At 40.4% G+C, this 22,707-nt stretch overlaps 1 protein-coding gene across 1 annotated transcript in view; it reads left to right on the top strand.

The window, feature by feature from the left end:
* ephx4 (epoxide hydrolase 4) overlaps positions 1-17,365 on the top strand; it is a 28,360-nt gene extending 10,995 nt beyond the window's left edge. Inside the window, exons 4-7 of the mRNA XM_033028962.1 lie at positions 1,480-1,608; positions 10,929-11,032; positions 13,042-13,190; positions 15,519-17,365. Of these exons, the coding sequence (XP_032884853.1) occupies positions 1,480-1,608; positions 10,929-11,032; positions 13,042-13,190; positions 15,519-15,741 (605 nt within the window). The 3' untranslated portion in view covers positions 15,742-17,365. The remainder of the gene's footprint in view (positions 1-1,479; positions 1,609-10,928; positions 11,033-13,041; positions 13,191-15,518) is intronic.
* The last annotated feature ends 5,342 nt before the right edge of the window (positions 17,366-22,707 follow it).

Raw genomic sequence — 22,707 nt, 5'->3', positions numbered from 1 at the left:
TGTTTTCCGTGCTGTAATTGTTATATGGTCATATGTACCGAGTACAGTGAAAAACTTTTGTTTACATGCTATCTGGTCAATGAAAACAGTCATCCACAGTGTAGAGAGAAAGAAGAAAGGGTACATTTAGTGCAAGATATAACATTGAAGTCTGATAAAGTCCAATTAAAGATATGTAGGAAGGAACTGCAGATGTTGGTATATACCGAAGATAGACACTAAATACTGGAGTAACTCAGCAGGTCAGTCAGCATCTCTGGACAAAAGGAATAGGTGGCGTTTTGGGTCGAGACCTTTCTTCAGACAAGAATGGTTTCAACCCGAAACGTTACCTATTCCTTTTCTCCAGAGATGCTGCCCGACCCACTGAGTTTTTCCAATACTTAGTGTCTGTCTCTGATTAAAGATAGTTCAAAGGTCGCTAATGAGGTAGAGGTTAGTAGCGCACACTCTGATGAGAGGACTGTTCAGTTGCCTGGTAACAGCTGGTCAGGTGGCACCTGTGGAAAGAGAAATAATTATGAATTTATCAGCATCTTCTGCTTTTATTTTAGATTTTCTGCATCGTGGTCTTTTTGATTATCATTCACTTCTTAATTCTGCCTTTCTTTGTCTTTATTTTCCTTTATGTTTTATTTGGTGATAAACATAGTATTTATACTTGCACTTCCTGGTTCAGGCCCTGTATGTAGCAGTACCCTGGTGGTGAAGGGGATTCACATGTGCTTGTGCTGGTCACACTGTCCAGTCATCCTGCAGATGGTGTTGGGTTGAAACATTCCTTCAACAATAAAGTTCCTATTCAAAACTCCATGGAATACATTATGCCCATGTGTTTAATTAATGTAGAAACACAGAACTGCAGATATGGCTTATACCAAAGATAGACACACAGTGCCGGAGTACCTCAGCGGGTCAGGCAGCATCCCTGGAGAAAAGGGAGGGGATGGGAAATGTTTTGGTTTGGGATCCTTAAGTGATGAATGGTTGTTGGTGCTTATTCATCACTAACTTCAAAATCTAGGCAGTGAAAGTTTGTTAGGTTGGTTTTTGATTTTTCTTGATTAAAGCCTGAGGATATATATATATATATATTTTTTTTTAAAATTTTTTAATGGTGAAGTCAATCCCAAGGAATCCCAGAAAAACAAGGTTCAAGTTCCCAAGTCTGTAAGAAGCTAATGGCCAAGACAAGCAGCTTGCTGTGCCAATTAATGTTCAGGTTTTATTTTGCCGATAGCGTTCAGAATCAGGACGTGGTGACACTCCCATAACTACAGAGACCAACTGGATTATTTTTAAAAAGCCTGCAGCCAAATGTAACGTGTAACTTGATCTTGAGAACAGCTGTAGAAAGAATGGGATATATTTAAAACCCAATAATTAAGCACTCTCCAGCTTCCTGTTTTGATCAACATTTCCTGCATTTGTTTTCTTTCATTCACGGGCTGAGCAATTTGGTTTTCACCTTTTGTGCAGGCTACAAGAAGTGTGTTCTGATTGGCCATGACTGGGGCGGACTGATTGCCTGGTGTTTTGCCATCTATTACCCGGAGATGCTGAACAGGATTATTATTCTGAATTGCCCACATCCTGCAGTTTTTAGTGGTGAGTGCCATTTCAAACCACTTGACACCTCTTACCTAATGATAACTGATTGACGTCCTTGCGGTCTTGCAGAGTTAATGGATTTTTCCAGTGAGAGCCAAGCCAAGTCCATATGGTTTAATTTTCTGTCTTTGCTGAGTCGGCTGAGCTCCCCATGTCAGGACGGGAGGGGCACAATAATTGGCAGCAGCATCCATCCTCCGGGGGTTGAAATGATACCAGATGGAAGGGAGCACAAGAATGATAATGTTTTTTTTAATATTAAGGGTATGAATGAATGTGGGAGAAGTGGAGGAAAGTGTTCTGTTAAAACATTGGCCATGGTCCTGTCCATGATCCTATATAAAATTTAAAAAGCACACATGGTTACCAACCATGTGTGGAGCAAAATCTTAACCAGTAATTACAGACGAGAGAAAACACTGAGAAATGAGAAATAAAAAATATATAATATCCTTTGAACTAATTATGTTTAAATATATAAAAGGTTGTTCATAGAAAGAGTATCATTTGTGAACCCAAGAAACATAGAAACATAGAAATTAGGTGCAGGAGGAGGCCATTCGGCCATTCGAGCCTGCACCGCAATTCAATATGATCATGGCTGATCATCCAACTCAGTATCCTGTACCTGCCTTCTCTCCATACCCCCTGATCCCTTTAGCCACAAGGGCCACATCTAACTCCCTCTTAAATATAGCCAATGAACTGGCCTCAACTACCTTCTGTGGCAGAGAATTCCAGAGATTCACCACTCTCTGTGTGAAAAATGTTTTTCTCATCTCGATCCTAAAAGACTTCCCCCTTATCCTTAAACTGTGACCCCTTGTTCTGGACTTCCCCAACATCGGGAACAAGATTTATACCTATAAGATTTTGTATGTTTCTATAAGAAACCCCTAGACCCGTGGAGTAAGTGCTGCTCCGCTACCAGTGAGATTGTGTCCAGAGTCCATGGGTTCCTCAGCCATCTATCTCCTTCATCCCAGATCATCTTTACCTACTTTCCACTGTACACACACACACCATTCTGACTCAACCTATGGACCAGCTCTCAATGGGAATTAACCAACAATCTACCCTCTTGGTCCACAAGTAACAGCAGAGTAGTTGTTTGATCCCCGTAGCTTACTGGTGCCATCTAAACAAGGCTTGAACAAACTGCTTCCTGCCTCCACATCTTTCCTGTAATGGGGTGAACAGAACTGCACCCAACACTCCAAATGCGGCCTAACCAAAGTCCTATGGAGCTGCATCACGACTTCCACATTTTTAATCAGAAATGAAACCCTCCTCCTCTTACTCCACAATTATCTGGTTTAAAGTCTATAAATGGGAAAAATTCTGACAAGAAATCTTAACATCTTACTCTAGAGATCTAGAGAACGGGACAGGATGTATTGATGTACAGTATCTTCCTTCAGAGGTTTTAATGTTTGCCTATTTTCCATTTGGGTGATCAGCTCTTCTTGTGTCCCTTTTGTTTGTGAAAAGTTCAGCTCTCCTAGACATTTATTTTAATGGAGGAGATGCCTTGGTTTTAATTATCACAGTTTCAACAGTGGGATTTTGACATAGTCTCAAAGTGAATCATCCCGCTTTCTTATCTTCCTTGTGATCCCTTTATAATTTAATTGGTGTAAATTAGTTTCTATTTTTAAAATAGCTTCCTTCATTTTTTTCTGTTCATTAGTGTAACCTGTTTGACATTCCACAACTAGATTTGAGTAACTGAATTATATAGAATGCAAATTATTAAAGTTAATCCAGAATATAGTTTTACATCCTGGTAGAAGTTTAATCCTGATGGATGTTTATGAAATTATAAGAATCATCAGATAGGATAGATAATCAAGAGTCTTTTTCCAAGGGTAAAAGTGTACAAAACTAGAGGGCATAGCTTTAAAGTAAGTTTAAAGGAGATGAGGGAAGTAAGTTTTTTACACAAAAAACCTGTGGGTGCATCGAACGCTCTGCCGGGTGGGGTGGTAAAAGCAGACATGAGAATATAATTTAAGAGGCTTTTAGATAGGTACAAGAATATCAGGAGTGGAGGGATATGGATCATGTGCAGGCAGATGGGGTTAGTTTAATTTAGCACCATGGTTTGTGACGGGGACTTACCATCAGGAGCGGGGTCCCTCGCCGGGGACCCCTGGAGAGGAGCTTCGACCGCCGGCCCAGCGGTCTGCGGTGCTTCTGACTGCGGCGCGGCGGGAACTTTAAACCTGCGGCCTACACCAACCTGAAGCCACCAACCTGGTTACCGGTGGGGGAGGCACCGTTTCAGGACTTACCTGGACTTTCACTCATCTGGATGCCTGCAGCGGTGGCTGCGGAGGGTTGAGGTCCCGACCACGGGGGAAAATGGAGGAGGACTGGCCAAATTTTGTGCCTTTCACCACAGTGATGAATGCTGTGGTGGATGTTTGTGTTAAATTTTTATCGTGTTTTTGTGTGTTCTTTTTCATTGTACCGCTGCTGGCAAATTCATTTCACTTGCACTTTGCAAGTGACGAATAAAACTGATTGATTGATTGATTGACACTATGGGCTGAAGAGCCTGTTCCTGTGCTGGACTCCCCTATCACATTAGTCATCAAAAATTATATTTAAAAATCCAGACCACTACTTCAAAGATACAACTTTCAGTCGGATATAGCACAAGGATCCCCAGATGTTGCTACCCATGGGGTACATTTGTTGATTCCGGATTTGTACATATTTTTTCTCATTGACTGACTGTGTTTGGTTCTGGTATACTAGTATCAGTTCATCATTAGTTGTTCATGAATATGTGAAATCACATTGTTATGTGCTATTAAAGTTGCCAGGGGTAAACGGGACGAAAAAGGTTTGGAAGCCCTGATATAGAAGAACAGAACCAAAGTGTCAAAATAAATAAGAACGGTAAATTTGTACTTAAAATGAAGTCAAAATGCAGGGGAAACACTTGTTGGTATTGAGAACTGGCAGTTATCGAGCTTGCACCCATTAGATATGACTCCCAGCACCTGCTCAGTTGTTATTTCTCAATGCCACTGGAAGGGCGATGTGATGGAGAACCAAGGTGGGTAAACGCGTGCGGGTCCGATGACTTTCACTTCCTTGTGGGCATATTTACCAAGTAAGACAACACAGCTAGAAGGGCCAAGCTTTTTCCTTCTTTGATCATAACCATAAGACATAGGAGCAGAATTAAGCCATTCAACCCATCGAGTCTACTCCGCCATTCAGTCATGGCTGATCTATTTTTCACTCTCAACCCCATTCTCCTGCTTTCTCCTTGTAAACTTTGACACCCTTACTTAAGGGCCTGTCCCACTTTCACGACCTAATTCGCGACCTTTTTTTCTCGTGGACATTTTTCATCATGTTGAAAAAACGCCCCGACCTACTTGATGCCACGAGTACCTACGACTAGCATCACGACCTGCTACGACCTCCCTACGACCTCCTACGACCTCGTGACGACCATGCTGCGAGTATGAGTCAAGGGCAAACTCGGTAGAGGTCGTGAATTAGGTCATGAAAGTGGGACAGGCCCTTAATCAAGGACCTAACAAAGTCCGCTTTAAATATACCCAATGCCTTGGCGTTCACAGCCGTCTATGGCAATTAATTCCATTGATTCACCACCATCCGGCTAAAGAAATTCCTCCATATCTCCATTTTGAAGTTACATCCTTTTATTCTGAGAGTGCCTTCTGGTTCTGGACTCTCCCGTTACTGGAAACATGCTTTCCACGTCCACTCTATCTAAGCCTTTCATTATCCGGTATGTTTCAATGAGATACCCCTCATCCTTCTGCACTCAAAAATAAAAGATCAAATTAAAAATGCATGTTTGTTTTCTGAAGAAAATTCTGAATCCTGAAGAAAAAACAACAACAGTTACATAGTGGTAGAGCTGCTGCCTTACAGCATTCGAGACCCATGTTCGATCCTGACTTTGGGTGCTGCCTGTACGGAGTTTGTACGTTCTCCCTGTGACCGCGTGGGTAATTGTAAATTATCCCTAGTGAGTAGGATAATGTTAGGATGATCACTGGCTGGCATGGACTTGGTGGGCTGAAGGGCCTGATTCCACGCTGTATTTCTAAAGTATAAAGTCTAAAGAACCAATTTATCTCTAAAGTAAAGTCTAGAAGCGACTATATACCCATCACCCTCACTACTTTGTGCGGCATAATTAATCCAGCAACTAAAGCAGGTTCACTACTTCAAAATCTATTACTTCGCTTGACAACTAGGACTTGTTGTATCAATACATCCTCCTTGGGTTGCCTGTAAAGAAAATCAATGGACATCATAGCTCCAGGTTCCTTCATCAGACAGGATGCAGTTTGTCACCATTGTAAATCTTGCTCCGTTCCTGCTAAATGCAGGTTGACCCTCATTAGTCTTGGTGCCAAAAACAGAAATTATTTCACATTTATTTTTAATATTCAAGGTCAAATGTGATTATACCATGGTAACGTGCTTCTATCCATATACCCAGAGGATGTTGAAAGATATTTCTGTTGAGGTCAAACAGTGTTTAATTTACCTACTTATTTTTGAAATGAGCCAGACAAATAAATCAATCCAAGAGCCATTGTGATCCGTTCATTGCAAGAAAGAATTCTCTTGAGATGAAGCAAGCCTCTACTTTGCTCCACTCAATGTGGTGTAATGGGAATTAATTGGCACATCCAATTAAATGCTTCTTTTAATGAAACAGGGGTATTTAATTTCTTCACCTCCTTAACTATTGTGTTTCAAAATGTGACCTTTTTGAAATTTCTCATTCCCCTGCAGTTCTTTCACTAATAATGTTACACCTGAGATTTCTGACAAGTGCTACATTTATGAAAATTCACATTTAGGCAGTGTACGTTTCCTACACTGTAATGCAAGAGCCACCTAGACGCAAACTTAACCCCAGGCGTTTACCACCATTGCTGGGGACTTCAACAAAGTCAACCTGAAGAAATCGCTCCCTAACTTCCACCAATATGTCTCCTGCAACAGCAGAGGATCAAACACCCTCAATCATTGCTATACCACCATCAAAGACACCTATCACTCTATCCCTCACCCTCGCTTCGGAAAACCCGACCATTCAGCGGTGCTGCTTCTTCCTGCATACAGGCAGCAACTGAAGAAAGCACCCCCAGAGGTGAGGACTGTACAGAGCTGGTCGAGGGGGGGGGGAGGGGGCAGAGAAACAACTCAAGGACTGCTTGGAATCTGTAGACTGGGCAATGTTCAAGGCTCCAGCAATGGACCTGAATCAATACGCCAAAGTCGTTACCAACTTCATAAGGAAATGTGTGGAGGACTGTGTTCCAACAAAAACCTCTTCTGAAGACCAGATCCCGGGCATTCAGGTTTGCCGATGCAGAGGTCTATATGAAGTCCAGATACGACCTTGGTAAGGCCATCAAAAAGGCCAAAAGGGACTTCTGCCCTAAGCTGGAGGATGAGACGGATGTTCGGCAACTGTGGCGGGGCCTGAATGCAATCACCTCCTACAAGGCGAAATCAGGAAGCAGCTCAAACGACAATGAAGCATCACTCCCTGACGAGCTCAATATGTTCTATGCACGGTTCGATAGGGAGAACATTGATGTGCCTTCCAGAGCCCCCATTCGCCCGGACGATATTACAGTCACAGATGGCGATGTCAGAAGATCCTTCTGGGGGGTGAATCCTCGGAAAGCGCCTGGACCTGATGGTATACCCGGTCAAGTTCTCAAGACCTGTGCGGACCAACTGGCTGGAGTTTTTACGGACATTTTCAACCTCTCACTTCTGAGGTCTGAAGTTCCCACCTGCTTTAAGAGGGCATCAATAATACCGGTGCCCAAGAAGAGGAAGGTGATGTGCTTCAATGACTATCGACCAGTGGCACTAACGTCTGTGGTGGTGAACTGCTTTGAGAGGTTGGTTATGGTGCCAATCAACTCCTAGCTCGACAAGAACCTCGACCCACTACAGTTCGCTTACCGCCACAACAGGTCGACGGAGGATGCAATTTCACTAGCTCTTCACTCCGCATTGAACCACTTGGACAATAAAAACATACACCAGGCTGTTGTTTATAGATTACAGCTTGGCGTTTAATACCATCATCCCTTCCAATCTGGTTACCAAACTCACGGAACTGGGTCTCTACTCATCCCTCTGCAATTACATCCTCAACTTCCTCACCCACAGACCACAGTCTGTTCGAATTGGCAGAACCACTTCATTCTCAGTAACAATTAGTATGGGAGCACCTCAAGGCTGCGTGCTCAGCCCCCTGCTTTTCTCTCTCTATACTCATGACTGTGTAGCCGGACATAGTGCGAACTCCATCATCAAGTTCGACGACGACACCACTGTTGTCGGACGAATCACAGATGGGGACGAGTCAGGGTATAGAAGTGAGATCGACTGACTGACTAAATGGTGCCAGCACAACAACCTGGCTCTCAACATCAGTAAGACCAAGGAACTGATTGTGGACTTTGGTAGGGGAAGGAAGAGGACCCACAATCCTGTTTATATCAACGGGACGATGGTGGAGAGGGTCAAAAACTTCAAATTCCCGGGCATGCATATCTCCGAAGATCTTTCCTGGACCCAGCACATCAATGCAATTATAAAGAAGGCACATCAGCGACTACTTCCTGAGAAGATTACGGAGATTCGGCATGTCGAAGAGGATTCTCCTAAACTTCTACAGGTGCACGGTAGAGAGCATTCTGACTGGTCGCATCGTGACCTGATTTGGCAACATGAACGTCTAGGAGCGAAAAAGACTACAATAAGTTGTGACCACTACCCAGTCCATCACCTCCCCACCGTCGAAGGGATCTATATCGTAGTCGCTGCCTCAAAAAGGCAGCCAAAATCATCAAAGACCCACACCATCCTGGCCACACACTCAGTTCACCATTGCCATCAGGAAGAAGGTACAGGAGCCTGAAAACTGTAACGTCCAGGTTCAGGAACAGCTTCTTCCTTGCACCATCAGGCTATTAAACACAACAACAAATAAGCTCTGAGCTCTGAACTGCAAAATACTATTATTGCACTATATTTGTTATTTTTTTTGTTTTTTTCTCTTTTCTCCTCCCCCATTATGTACTATGTTTACATATGTGTATTTTTACAATACTGGAGAGATTTCAGCATGGAACATTTGAAAATGTCATATCTCCACTGTTTCAAGTAGTATGGTGTTCATTCTTTCAGGGATTGTTACTCAAATGTGCAAGAGATAGTAGAGATAAAATCAAGTTAGGAATTAAATTAATTCCCTGATTCAACCGGTTTATATCTCAAAAATATCACCAGAAATGTGACATGCTTTGACACAATGAAATAAAGAGGCAATTTCTGCATTAATTTCATTATAATTCAAAACATTTTCAAGATTGTTGCTTTGCAGAGTTGCAGGTTTCGCAGTAATAAGCAAAACGTTTGATGAATTTGACATATTGTGCTCTGAATGGCCATATTTCAAAGCGGAAAACTGTGATTAGTCTTGGTGTCCACCCTATTTTAGAGTAACCACCGTTACACCACAATGGTAAATTAAGACCACAGAACTTCCCAAGAAGATTGACAAATTTCTAGTTTGAAGAACTCAATACAAAATGAAATTCTGAGAAGAAAGTAACCTTAATATCAAGATTCTGCCAAAGCTGCTGCATGCCAAAATTAGTGAATATTTTTGGTGTCCACCATCACACGCGTAACACTAGCATTTTGCGGTAACTATATTTCCATCAAATGATGTACCTGCAATCTCTTATTATGTGTGGACGGACAATTACTTCCATAAAGTTTATTCAAAACATGAGAAAGAAATTACAAAAAAAGAAATACTAGAAGAAACAGGAGCTACTTTCATTTTGGTGTCCACTCTTGGACACTGTGTAACGTACGTAACGCACGTTTCAGTAGATAATAGGAATATCGCTCATTTGGTCACATCCATGTTTATAGGAAGAAAGTACATTTGTATGTTGAAAACAGCAAAAGTGAAGAAATCAGCTATCATGCTTTCATATAACTTTTTTTTATGGTGGACATATTGAATATATTTAGGGCAGAAGTGAAGATATTGTTTATGTGAGGGTTGAAAGGTTACCATGAAAAGACGGAACATAGAGTTGGAGTTACAGTCAGCTCTTTGTGTTCGTATTAAATGTTGCAGTGGGCTTATTATGCCAACTATTCCTATTCGTACAGGATGTTGTATGTTTAAATGCAATTTACAATTGAAAAATGGGTAACACCAGCACCAGAGTGTGCAGAAACCAGTGGTTTGATTAAATTTATGAGATTTATAAATATGTTAAATCAGTTTTGTTTTAGAACAGATTGGAGATGTAATGATATAAAATATATTACTCGTTATGATCAATGTTAATAACAGAAAGGCAATTGTCTCTGGATGGAGTGTGTCATATAACCATTGTTGCCTTTGTCCTGGTTGCAACAGTGTTTTGTTGACAAGTTCCAGGGACCGTCTGTGAAGAGTCTTTGAATAAATTTGAGCCTCTCAAGCCTAAAGCATGTATGTTCTGCAATGGGCTTTGCTGAAGTTTATAAACCTGCTGAGCACGTCCTTTACACCAACTAATTCAAAAGCATCAATAGCAATGACAGGCCTTCATATTGTAAGGAACCATATAAACAGTTGCCCCTGTCCCACTTAGGAAACCTGAACGGAAACCTCTGGAGACTTTGCGCCCCACCCAAGGTTTCCGTGCAGTTCCTGGAGGTTGCAGGTGGTTGCCGGAGGTTGCAGGTAGCGGAAGCAGGTAGGGAGACTGACTAAAACCTCCGGGATCCGCACGGAAACCTTGGGTGGGGCGCAAAGTCTCCAGAGGTTTCCGTTCAGGTTTCCTAAGTGGGACAGGGGCATTATTGTCTTGGTGAGTTGTCAACAAAAAAATCAGATACCGTATTAAGGTACCATTTTTGTGGATTGATAATGTACCAAAGTGACACATGTTTATTTAATATACAACAGAAAAGATGCCGGAGATTGCTGTCCTTGAGAGGAATTTTCTTTGAGGTCAGCAATAAGGGTTGTTATATTACACAACAATACAGATTCTAGGTCTGTAATGAAATTGTTTCTTAGTCAATGTTTTATCAATAGAATCAAAAAAGTGCACAGGCAATGCACTAGATCGATGTTCTCAATCACTGCCTCTGGTTAATTTGCTTCAATAGAACGGCTGCTGTATGTTGCCTGAAAATATTAATTGCTAAAGCATTCCAAAGAAACCCATAGTTAGATGCATTCTCTTAATGTATTGATATATTTTTCACAGATTACGTGATGCGACATCCCTCCCAGCTGATCAAATCAAGCTACTTTTTCTTTTGCCAAGTGCCATGGCTTCCTGAATTTGCTCTTACGATGAATGATTTCAAGGTGAGCGATGATTTAGACATTCAGATTTATAATGTTTAAAAGACATTAAAATTTATAAAATGCAAAAAAATAATTTAATTTATTTTAGCTTCTAATTCACAAGAAGTCAGTTATATAGCAGTAAATTGTGTGAGATTTATGCCTAGATAATGATAAAGAAAAAGCTTTTGGGGGGTAATTTTAACATTGTTTGTGTTACCAGCAGATTGTAGTACGTTTGTCTCTGACATGTACACTTGGGTTTCAGTTACTCTTAGTTAATGTAGATTTGTTCTTGAACTCTTTAGAAAAAAGAAATACGTACTTGCTTATATTTGCAATTTGAAAATGAGAACTGATTGCAGAGTTTATACTTAGCATTATTATGAACCTGTAGGACAATGGGTTGTGAACCTATTGCACGTACTTCATTGAACTATTGCCACATAAGGCATAACAGCATTATGATATTCGATATCTTCGAGGAAATTTGCGTTTTTATACATGCGCATGTACACACACACACACACACACACACACACACACACACACACACACACACACACATACACACACACACACACACACACACACACACACACAGATAATGCACACATAGAAGTATGCCATTTGAAGGACGTGTGTTTGCTCTTGCCTTTGTGCCTATTGTAACAGGGAGAGGGTGAGTTGCTAGTTTCCTCATAGAACTAGGAAATCCAACCTGTAACCTGCACAAAGCCTAAGGCATGTTGCATTGTTTGTGGTAAAACCGCCCTCCTCCTCCATCATTGTAGCAAGCACAAGCAAGTGACTGAACAGAAGTTGAACTGACAGGGAATTAACTGAATATCTAAAGTGGCATTGGAGTGAGCTCAGGCTTATGATTAAGGTTCCGGCATTTTACAGGGAGCACAAGGCAGATGATGGAAGCATGAATTGACAGAAGATGGGAGGGTTTGGGTAGATTGGGAATGTCATGCAGATGATGGAGAGCATTGGATAGGTGACAAGATGGGTGGTTGAAGACTTTGGCAATGGGTGGTTGAAGACTTTGGCAGAGAGTCAAAGAGCCCATCTTCGTAAGTCCAATGGAAAGGGCAGCTGCCCAGACGAAGATGGTCTTCTTGACTCTCTGGCTGTGGGACAGATAGAGTGGAGAGTTTTAACTAACTCTGAAGCAGGACTCAAGTCTCTGGCTAAAACCAGCTCCTGTACCAGGCCTCGCATGCATAGTAGAAAGATTAGCAAGTGATGACATGCTAATGCCACATTTCTGCAAATGGCTAACAGCCTTCCATTGCTAATCTGTCAAACACAAGAAGCTTCAGCAACAGTTTTGGCTCATGGTCTTCTGCTCTCACCCAAACATAGTCGTTCAAGCCCTAGGTTTTGGCCATCACTGTCCAAGAAGATAAAATGCGGAAATGTGTAGCAACTGGAGAGACAAAAGCAAAACACCGTGGATACTGACTATCTGCAAATTAAAATCGCAAGTTTCTGTATTAAACTGAGAAATAGTGAGAACAGGGAGAGAAACAGTGCTAACATTTCAGTTTAATGCTTTTTCTTAGAAAAACGTTACTTTTTATGTCAGAGAAAACAATAATCCTGCTGCAAAATGTGGTTATAAAGCCATAGAGAGTTGCAACACAAAAATAGTCTCTTTGGTTCACCGAGTCATTCCTTAGTCATCTATTTACATGAACCTTATATTAATCTCACATCATTACTTTTCCTATATTCTCAATAACTAAATCCCCTGCCCCCTCGCATCCGCTCAACCCCGATGTCTATAGGATGTGGGAAAATATTGGATCACCTGGACCATACCTTACAGTCTCAGTAATATTAATATGAATCACCACACAGACTGGAGGTCACGATGGAACCTGCGTTTCTGGCGCTGTGAGGCAGTGGCTCTACTAGCTGTGCTAGTGTGTCATTGTTACACATTGCATCTCAGACTAAGTGCTTTCAGCATACTTAATAAACACTGATACACCAATGTTTAACCCTATTTTACACTACAGGTGTTGAAGTACTTATTCACAAGTCAGAGCACAGGCATTAGGACGAAAGAGTGCAGGATGACAGCAGACGAGATCGAAGCCTACTTGTACATCTTTTCCCAGCGTGGCGCCTTCTCTGGACCACTTGACCACTTCAGGAACGTATTCAGGTATGGTGTGGTAAACGGTTAGAAAAAGCAGCGCCTGTGTGAAAATTAAATGCAGACTTAAAAAACCCTTTATTTATGTCATCACCTATTTGGCTTCAAGTTCATGTTCATGTAGACGTGGTGAATCTCTGCAATTGTCTACCCAGAGGTATAGGTGTTATTATTAGTATATTATTATCACGTGTACCAGGATGCAGTAAAACACTTTGCTTTGCATTGTATCCCAGCGGGCCACACCTACTTGAGTACAATAGTGCAAAAAAGAAAATAGAGAATATGATACACAAAAATGCTGCTGAAACTCAGCGGGTGCAGCAGCATCTATGGAGCGAAGGAGAGAAGGGTTTTGGCCAGAAACGTTGCCTATCTCCTTCGCTCCATAGATGCTGCTGCACCCGCTGAGTTTCTCCAGCATTTTTGTGTACCTTCGAATTTCCAGCATTTGCAGTTCCTTCTTAAACAAATAGAGAATATGATATATTGTTACAGCTACAGAGTAACTGAAGATAAAAAAGTACGGGTGCCACAACAAGGTAGTTTGGAAGACTGGGGTACATTCTTAGGATATGTGAGGTCTGTTCAAGAGTTTGGATATAGCTAAGAAGAAGCTGTTTTGGGATCTGGTGGTATGTGGATTCATGCTTACGTATTTTTTGCCCGACAGGAGAGGGGAGAAGTGAGAATGAACAGGGTGTGAGTGGTCCTTGGTTATGTTAATAGCTTTCCAGAGGCAGCATGAAGTGTAGATGGAGTCAATGGTGGGAAGGCTGCTTTGCATGAAAGACTGGATTGCATGCACAACTCTGCAGTTTTTTGTGGTTATTTTGAAAGATCATGAAATTGAAGGCTCTAAGGAACTGGGATAGAAAAGGAAATGAGGCTTAAGGGCATGTTAACTATAATCATACTGAATGGTGAGGCAGGCTTGAGAGAGTTACTCGTGCTCCTATTTTCTTGTGTTCTTATGTTCAAGTTCAAATACATCTATGAATGGGTAGGTTCCCAGCTTGACATAGTTTGTAAGGTTTGTTTGCTTTAAAGCAACACTAGAAAGTCTGACCTAGTTTAGTCTCATTTATAGTGATCACTTTTTCTAGTACAAATGCACTGTTATAGTTTATTATCTAGAACTATCACCTTTGGGAGAAAATTATCTACATCAGAACTTTGAATTGTGTCAAACTATTCTCTGATAATCAATACTATGTAACATTATGGGAGATCTTGCTATTTTAAAGTGCTTTATAATTATTTTCCCAAAGGTTGGAAAGATGTACTAAAATCTCAGCACTCTTTACGACCAGATTAGGGTATAATGAAGATGTAAATTTCAGAGTTACCCTTATCATGTTTTTGGGCAGTTTACTTTTCCTGCACCCGAGTATATGAAATGTGAATGAGGATTTGACTGAAATGTATGGGATCTTGAGGGGTGTTGATAGGGTTTAAGTGGAGAAAATATTTCTTGTTGTGGGAAAATCAGAACTAGGGACTAGTGTTTGAAAATAAGTCATCCATTTAGAACATATAGAACAGTACATGCCAGGGACAGGCCCTTTGGCCCACAATGTCTATGCTGAACAATAACTAACTTCTGCCTGGGCCTCATCCATGGTGCATAACACTAAGACTAGGCCATTATAATCCCAAAGGCATCCTTGCAGGAAAAGGGAAAGAATCAGAATTATATTTTAATAGAGGGAGTACAGAGAAGGTTCACCAGACTGATTCCTGGGATGTCAGGACTTTCATATGAAGAAAGGCTGGATAGACTCGGCTTGTACTCGCTAGAATTTAGAAGATTGAGGGGGGATCTTATAGAAACTTACAAGATTCTTAAGGGGTTGGACAGGCTAGATGCAGGAAGATTGTTTCCGATGTTGGGGAAGTCCAGAACAAGGGGTCACTGTTTAAGGATAAGGGGGAAATCATTTAGGACCGAGATGAGAAAAACATTTTTCACACAGAGAGTGGTGAATCTCTGGAATGCTCTGCCACAGAAGGTAGTTGAGGCCAGTTCATTGGCTATATTTAAGAGGGAGTTAGATGTGGCCCTTGTGGCTAAAGGTATCAGGGGGTATGGAGAGAAGGCAGGTACAGGATACTGAGTTGGATGATCAGCCATGATCATATTGAATGGCGGTGCAGGCTCGAAGGGCCGAATGGTGTACTCATCCACCTATTTTCTATGTTTCTATGTTTAATAGAGCACAAAAGGAACTGGGCCAATGTTTCCGCACTGTTCGATAGGTAAAAAAAATAGAAGCGTGAATTCCTGTGGATTGTGCATCTAAACTTATTTTAAATGATGTGACCTTCATTTTACAGTAGCCTGCCCTTGAATCAGAATGAGGTGGTGTCACCCACCCTGTTATTGTGGGGAGAAAAAGAAGGATTTATGGAGTTCAAGATGGCTCAGCTCTCAAAGTCTTACGTGAGGAATTGTTTCAGACTGCATGTCGTGCCCGAGGCCAGCCACTGGCTCCAGCAGGACCAACCACAACTGGTCAACCGCTTGATCTGGGCATTTCTGAAGGAAGGCAACCAGTAAAATGTACTGTCACTGAAGTAAGGCACAAATATTTTCAGACGGTTCCAGTGTCAAAAGTAAATGTTTTCCTGTGTCTTTTCACTGTAACCACTCCTCTTTACACATGCTGTCTAAAATCTATGGTGCTGACTTAAAGTCTGCTTGTGAGGTTTGTACTTTTGCTGACGCACTATTTACATGTAATGCTGAGAAGTAACTATTTAAAGCTGGGGTGTTCCCAATATGTCTCTACATATATACTTATTAAGATTCCCAGTGACCTCATTTCTGTGCATTTAGACTGGCTGAGGAGTTCAAACAGGTTCAAGTTATCTGCCCTCGGGAGTCATTGACAAGACAAATGAATCTTAAACTGATTCTGATAGGCAAACTTGGGTTGGGAGGAGATAAAGAGAAAAAACTTTATCTGAAAGGGATCCGTCTTTTTAAAGCAGCATCCTAGCGTATATATTCCTGAATATTTGCACGTGAAAACACCAGCCTTAATACTTGTAAATAAGAAACAGTGATGTCATCATGTAAATGAGTGGTATGTGCTCTTTACTTGGTGGTGCCTTTCACTAGATTCTTCCTCAGAAAATAAATATTAAGAGTGGCATTTCTGAAAATATAAATGGGAATGTTTATATTTTGTATTTATAAGTTGTATAGATTGATGTTTTTATTGATAAGGATCATGTATTAAACATATTGCTGTAATCACAATCTGGTTTCCATATAAAATGTATATATTCAAGGTAGAAAATTATGAGCAGATTACCTAGCTGTTATATTATATGTACAAAATCGCTATTAAGATAATGGATGATTTTGTAATTAGGAACCAGTCTCTGCAATGCTCCATCCAGTTGGTCATGATGTACCATGGCCCCAGTGTACCTCATCTATAAGAGGCACTGCAGTTCTTTGCCTTCATCGACAGCACCTCCCAAACCATTGTCTCCAACACTAAGAAAGACAAAGGTAGAAGGTACCTCCTGCATGTTTCCATTCAAGTCACAAACCATTCTGACATGGAAATAAATTGCCTTCTGTGGCTGGCTATCTTTTGGTCACAGCACCAATGAATCGTCCTGGTAATTACTTTGTATTTAGAATGTGCTGACATTTTGGGTAGAAATTCTTTCACAATATGCTTCATTCAAACATTGACAATTTGTGCTTGGTTTCTGAACGTGAGAGTAATCACACTGTTATTTGATTTGACATATTAACTGACTGTACCTTTCATAGATGATCCCAGGGTCTATTGTTTCTACTTAATACATTTATTGATACCATTAGTGCTTTCATTTTATTTTTGTTAGCAGGATAGATGAAGTGGATGGAAAGGTTTAAAGGGATAGGTGTCAAATATTGGCAAGTGAAACCAGCATAGATTGGCATCTTGGTTGGTATGGACAAGTTGGGACGAAAGGCCTGTTTGTGCTATATGACTATGACTCTTGGGTAGACAGCTACTTACTGCCATCGATTTTATGTATGTGACATTAATATTTTTTATTGTGAGAGAATTGTCTGCTTACGTTCTGTGACTGAACCTCCTCAGTGGTCTGCTCATTGAAGCACCTGGGATTCCAAAGTGGGTCTCTATCATGTTAAATTGTCCAAATACATCCTAAATCTGAAAAATAAAACAAAGTTAAACACAATATTTTCAACAGTGCATGAACTGGATAAACATGCTTAAAGAAAGAATATATTAATGGATATGGGGCTAGAACTTGAGCCATGGTTACTCAACTTCTGTTCTGCAACTTGTTCCGCCCATTTATTTTTATGGCTTAGAGGATAGAGAAAGCAGTATGGAGTTTCATAATGAGCCAAATGGCCTCTTTCCTATGTCAATGTTCACCACCTTCTAGTGAGCCGGTAAGAGGGTTAGAATCTTTGAGTGCACTAACATTGGACAATGACACTCTGAATTTCTTGTCATTTAAATCAGACAGCTGCACAACACATGAAACATTACGGACATTTATGTTGATCTTTGAGTAGGGTTAACAAAAAAAGTGTTGTGCTGTTCAAACATTCCTCAAGAAAACGATTTCGACATTGAGCTAAAGATAACATTCCCACAAATTATCCAAAAAACAGCTGAACCATTCTTTCCAGTGCCCATATCTGTGAGTTTATGTCAGATGTGGAAGTATGTGTTCTTGTTTATGGTCAGGAAAGACAAGAACACTATTTTTTAACCTGAGATAGACACGAAATGTTGGAGTAACTCAGTGGGTCAGGCAGCATCTCTGGAGGAAAAGGATGGGTGATGTTTCAGATTGGAACCCTTCTTCAAAACTTCAGAGTCACCCATCATTTTTCTCCAGAGATGCTGCCTGCCCTTCTGAGTTACTCCAGCACTTTGTGTGTATCTTCGTTATAAACCAGCATCTGTAGTTCCTTTCTACACTACATTTTTTTAACCTGATAGATCACAGCAGATATTCTTCTTCTTCACATATGAGCTATCTCCATATCTGAAGTCTACTTGCAGTCATCCAATAAATGTGGGGGTCGGTTCATGTGATGACTTCAGTGTGTTGGGAGGACTTCATCTGCAGCTTGACGAATAGTTATTGACCTGAAATATTAATTCTGTTTCTCTCGCCATAGTTGCTAGTTGTTGAGTATCTTCAGAATTTTCTAATTTTATTTCAACGCTTCCCCATCCACAGAATTTTGCTTTTGAATAATCAAGAACATAAGGCTGCTTACAGCTATTTAAATGCAGAAAACAAAATGCATTAAACTGAGGTTAAAGACAGCTGAAAAGTAAATATTGAAATTTTAAATATTAATATTTAATATTAAATATTAAATTTTTCATGGGAACAAAATCTTCGAAGCTACTGAATTAACAAATTATACAACAGAATAAATCAGGACATGGTCAGTTAATTGCCAGAGTGTTTAGATGAGTGGTGGAATCTGAGGTGAGTTTACAAGAATGTGGGGAGAATTAAAAACCATAGGTGGTTGATGGTCAGCATGGTGATTCGAAAGGCCTATTTTCATGTTATAGTGTATGTCTCATCAGCAAGAGTTGGCCTGACCAAGTGTACATTTCTGATCAGCCTTCTATGCATTTTGTGATAGTTCCTCTTCCCTGACATACTATTCATCAATGTCAAGCAAATTGCTAAAACTCTAAATCATAAAGAATTTAAAAGTTTAAAACAATTGATATATTCCAGTACTTGATTCCTTGCAAATGGAAATATTGGGCTATTACTGTCTCCCCGGATTTTAAGGTGTTTAGCTTTTTCTGCTTCCATAAGGAAATTAAATGATGCCGAACACAGGCTTTTTTGAATGAGTCAGGAATATTAAAAGAACCTAAGGCACTCAGCCTAATGGCACACGGATAGATGGGAACTAATATATTTTTGTACCAATGCTGTTGTTCATTTAGAATGCACTGTGCTGCTATTCTGGTTTTACCCCATTTCCTTAGTTGGATGTAGAGCATATTTTATGTATGATGTTCCAATTTACCTTGTATTTTATGGAATATATTCAAAATGTACCTTACTATTACCAAAGAAACTAATTTATTTTTCAAAACGGGCATAATTTCCCATTATTGGTCAGTTAAATCAAGCAGATAAGAAATAAGGTGACATTTGGTGACTTTTACTACAATTCTTCAAAACACAAAAGGGTCATATTTTGTAAATGAAGCCTTCTAAGAAAAGTTGAATTAATTTGTCCAATTTATTGACATAGTATAATTTTATCACGGTAAACTCAATGTAATTTGTATTTATTTTCATTGTAATGAAAAATATTGTCGTTTTAATAAAATAATGAATGTTATGGATTCTGAGAGTATATTTTTTGTCATTTCTTTTACTGCCACAGCCACACAATTGCTAAATTATTTTCCTATTTGTGAGACTCAGTTTGTGCAAATGTGATGAGTGTGTGGCCAGGATGGTGTGGGTCTTTGATGATGTTGGCAGCCTTTTTGAGCCAGCGATTGCATTAGATCGCTTCGATGATGGGGAGGTCAGAGTCGGTGATGGACTGGGCAGTGGTCACAACTTTCTGCAGTCTTTTCCGCTCCTGTTCAAGTTGCCGAACCAGACCACGATGCAGCCAGTCAGTATGCTCTCTACTGTGCACACGTAGAAGTTCGAGAGAATATTCCTTGACATACCGACTCTCCGGAACATTCCACTAACATTTCATTACAAATGATTTGGACTCTTATATGGCGATTTAATCAACCTTTTTTTCAAAGAGTTACTCATTAATAATGTTCATTTTTGGATATCTGAAGCTGTAGGTGTAAATTATTTCCTTATATTCCATTTCAGAATTTATTAGAGATCTTCACAGGTTTAACTATTCTATAATGATTGCAGTGGCATATGTTCACATTTGTTTCTCATAATCTCCACTATTTTAAATAATAAAATATTCTCTCATTTGACGAGTACAGTAGAAATATCTACATCCCCATCAATCAAATTTGTTTTCCTGGAATTAAACTAAATTCAGTCCTGCCATCATCTCATCTGAATGTAGATATGGATGGAATCACAGTACAATATTAACTGGGAAGCCACTTGTACGAACTTTATTTGCTATTTCAAGATTGGTTTTTAATATTTTATAGTTCAATTGATTTTGTTAAGATGACAAGCAATACAACGTGTTAATGTCACAGACTCGTATAGCATATAAAACAGGTCCTTCGACACACTGGATCCACACTGACAATAAAGCACCCATTTACATTAACCCTACCCTAATCCTATTTTATTTTTCCCACATTCAGGTCAACTTCCCTCGGGTTCCATGAGTCACGCACACTTCAGTGACAATATACAATGGCCAGTTAACCCTATCAACACATGAAAAGTGTGAGGGAACCGACATAGTCCCAGAGAGAATACGCAAGCCTCCTACAGACAGCACTCTAGGTTGAGATGGAACTGGCAGGTCACTGGAGCTGTGAGGCAGCATCTCCGCAAGCTGAGCGTATGATGAGTGTTTGAAGGCACTGGGCACTATCCTGTGGATGAGGGGGAACCTCATTGAAACTTACCGAATAGTGAAAGGCCTGGATAGAGTGGATGTGGAGGTCTTTAAAATGATGAGAGGGATAGACACAGTTGACGTGGATAAGCTTTTTCCATTGAGAGCAGGGAAGATTCAAACAAGAGGACATGATTTGAGAATTAAGGGACAGAAGTTTAGGGGTAACATGAGGGGGAACTTCTTTACTCAGAGAGTGGTAGCTGTGTGGAATGAGCTTCCAGTGGAAGTGGTGGAGGCAGGTTCGATTTTATCATTTAAAAATAAATTGGATAGGTATATGGATGGGAAAGGAATGGAGGGTTATGGTCTGAGTGCAGATAGATGGAACTAGGTGAGAGTAAGTGTTCGGCACGGACTAGAAGGGCCGAGATGGCCTGTTTCCATGCTGTAATTGTTATATGGTTGTGTTTCCACCAGTGGGAGAGTCTACGACCAGAGGTCATAACCTTAGAATAAAATAATTTACCTTCAGAAAGGATTTGAGGAGAGATTTATTTAGTCAAAGGATGGTGAATCTGTGGAATTGTGCCACAGACAGCTGTGGAGGCCAAGTCAATGGGAATTTTTAAGGTTGATAGATTCTTGACTAGTACGGGTATCGGGGTTATGGGGAGAAGGCAGGAGAATGGGGCTGAGAGGGAGAGATGGCTCAGCCATGTTGAATGGCGTAGTAGACTTGATGGGCTCAATGTCCTAATTCTGCTCCTATAACGTATGAACAAGCTGCATCAATGTGTCATCCGCTGGCATAGCACATTACAATTTCACCTCATTGTTGCCAATAACTGCTATAGTTACTTCCCAGTGTGATCTACCAGTTATATAAAATATAAAAGGTACACAAAAAAGCTGGAGAAACTCAGCGTGTGCAGCAGCATCTATGGAGCGAAGGAAATGGGCAACGTTTCGGGCCGACATTAGTAACTAACAATACCATACATTTTCAATGATTTTATATCATTATAACCCACTTAAAAAGAGCATTTATAATGATTTTTTATGTATAGGACATTACAGAGGCGAGGAAGAGTGATACCATTTCGATACATATTTGACTAAAGAGAATGTGAAACTAAATTTCAGAAATAGTAAATGAGGAAAATATAATGGATGCATTTCAGGGTAAGTTTAACACACAAGGGAGATTGGAGTAAAATGTAACCTTAGAAAGGTTTGGCAAAAATGGGTTGAGGAGACTGACGTGGATCTTTCACACTAACATGAAACCAGTTGGACTGAATGCTTGTTTTCTGTGACACATGTTCTATATGGATACAACAGTATATTAAGAAAGGAGGGTGAGAGAAAGCGGTGAATTATAGACCAGTTAGCCTTACATTGGAAGTGGGGAAGATGCTGGAGTCGATTATTAAAGATGTTATAGCAGCCTATTTGGAAAGCAGTGACGGGATAGGTCAAAGTCAGCATGGATTTATGAAGGGGAAATCATGCTTGAGTAATCTTTTGGAATTTTTCAAGGATGTAATGAGTAGAATGGATAAGGGAGAGCCAGTGGATGTGGTGTATCTGGACTTTCAAAAAGCCTTTGACAAGGTCCCACACAAGAGATTAGTGTGCAAAGTTAGAGCACATGGTATTAGGGGTATGGCATTGACATGGATATCGAACTGGTTGGCAGACAGGAAGCAAAGAGTAGGAATTAACATGTCATTTTCAGAATGGCAGGCAGTGACTAGTGGGGTGCCGCAAGGCTTGGTGCTGGGACCCCAGTTGTTTACATTATATATTAATGATTTAGACGAGGGAATTAAATGTAACATCTGTAAGTTTGCTGATGACACAAAGCGATGTGAGCTGCGAGGAGGTTGCTATGAGGCTGCAGGGTGACTTGGATAGGTTGGGCGAGTGGGAAAAAGCATGGCAGATGCAGTATAATGTGGATAAATGTGAGGTTTTCCA

Source organism: Amblyraja radiata, chromosome 10 (genome assembly GCF_010909765.2).
Source record: "Amblyraja radiata isolate CabotCenter1 chromosome 10, sAmbRad1.1.pri, whole genome shotgun sequence".
Taxonomy (NCBI): Eukaryota; Metazoa; Chordata; class Chondrichthyes; order Rajiformes; family Rajidae; genus Amblyraja; species Amblyraja radiata.
Note: the sequence above shows the minus strand (reverse complement) of the source record. Positions and strands in the feature narration are given on the sequence as shown.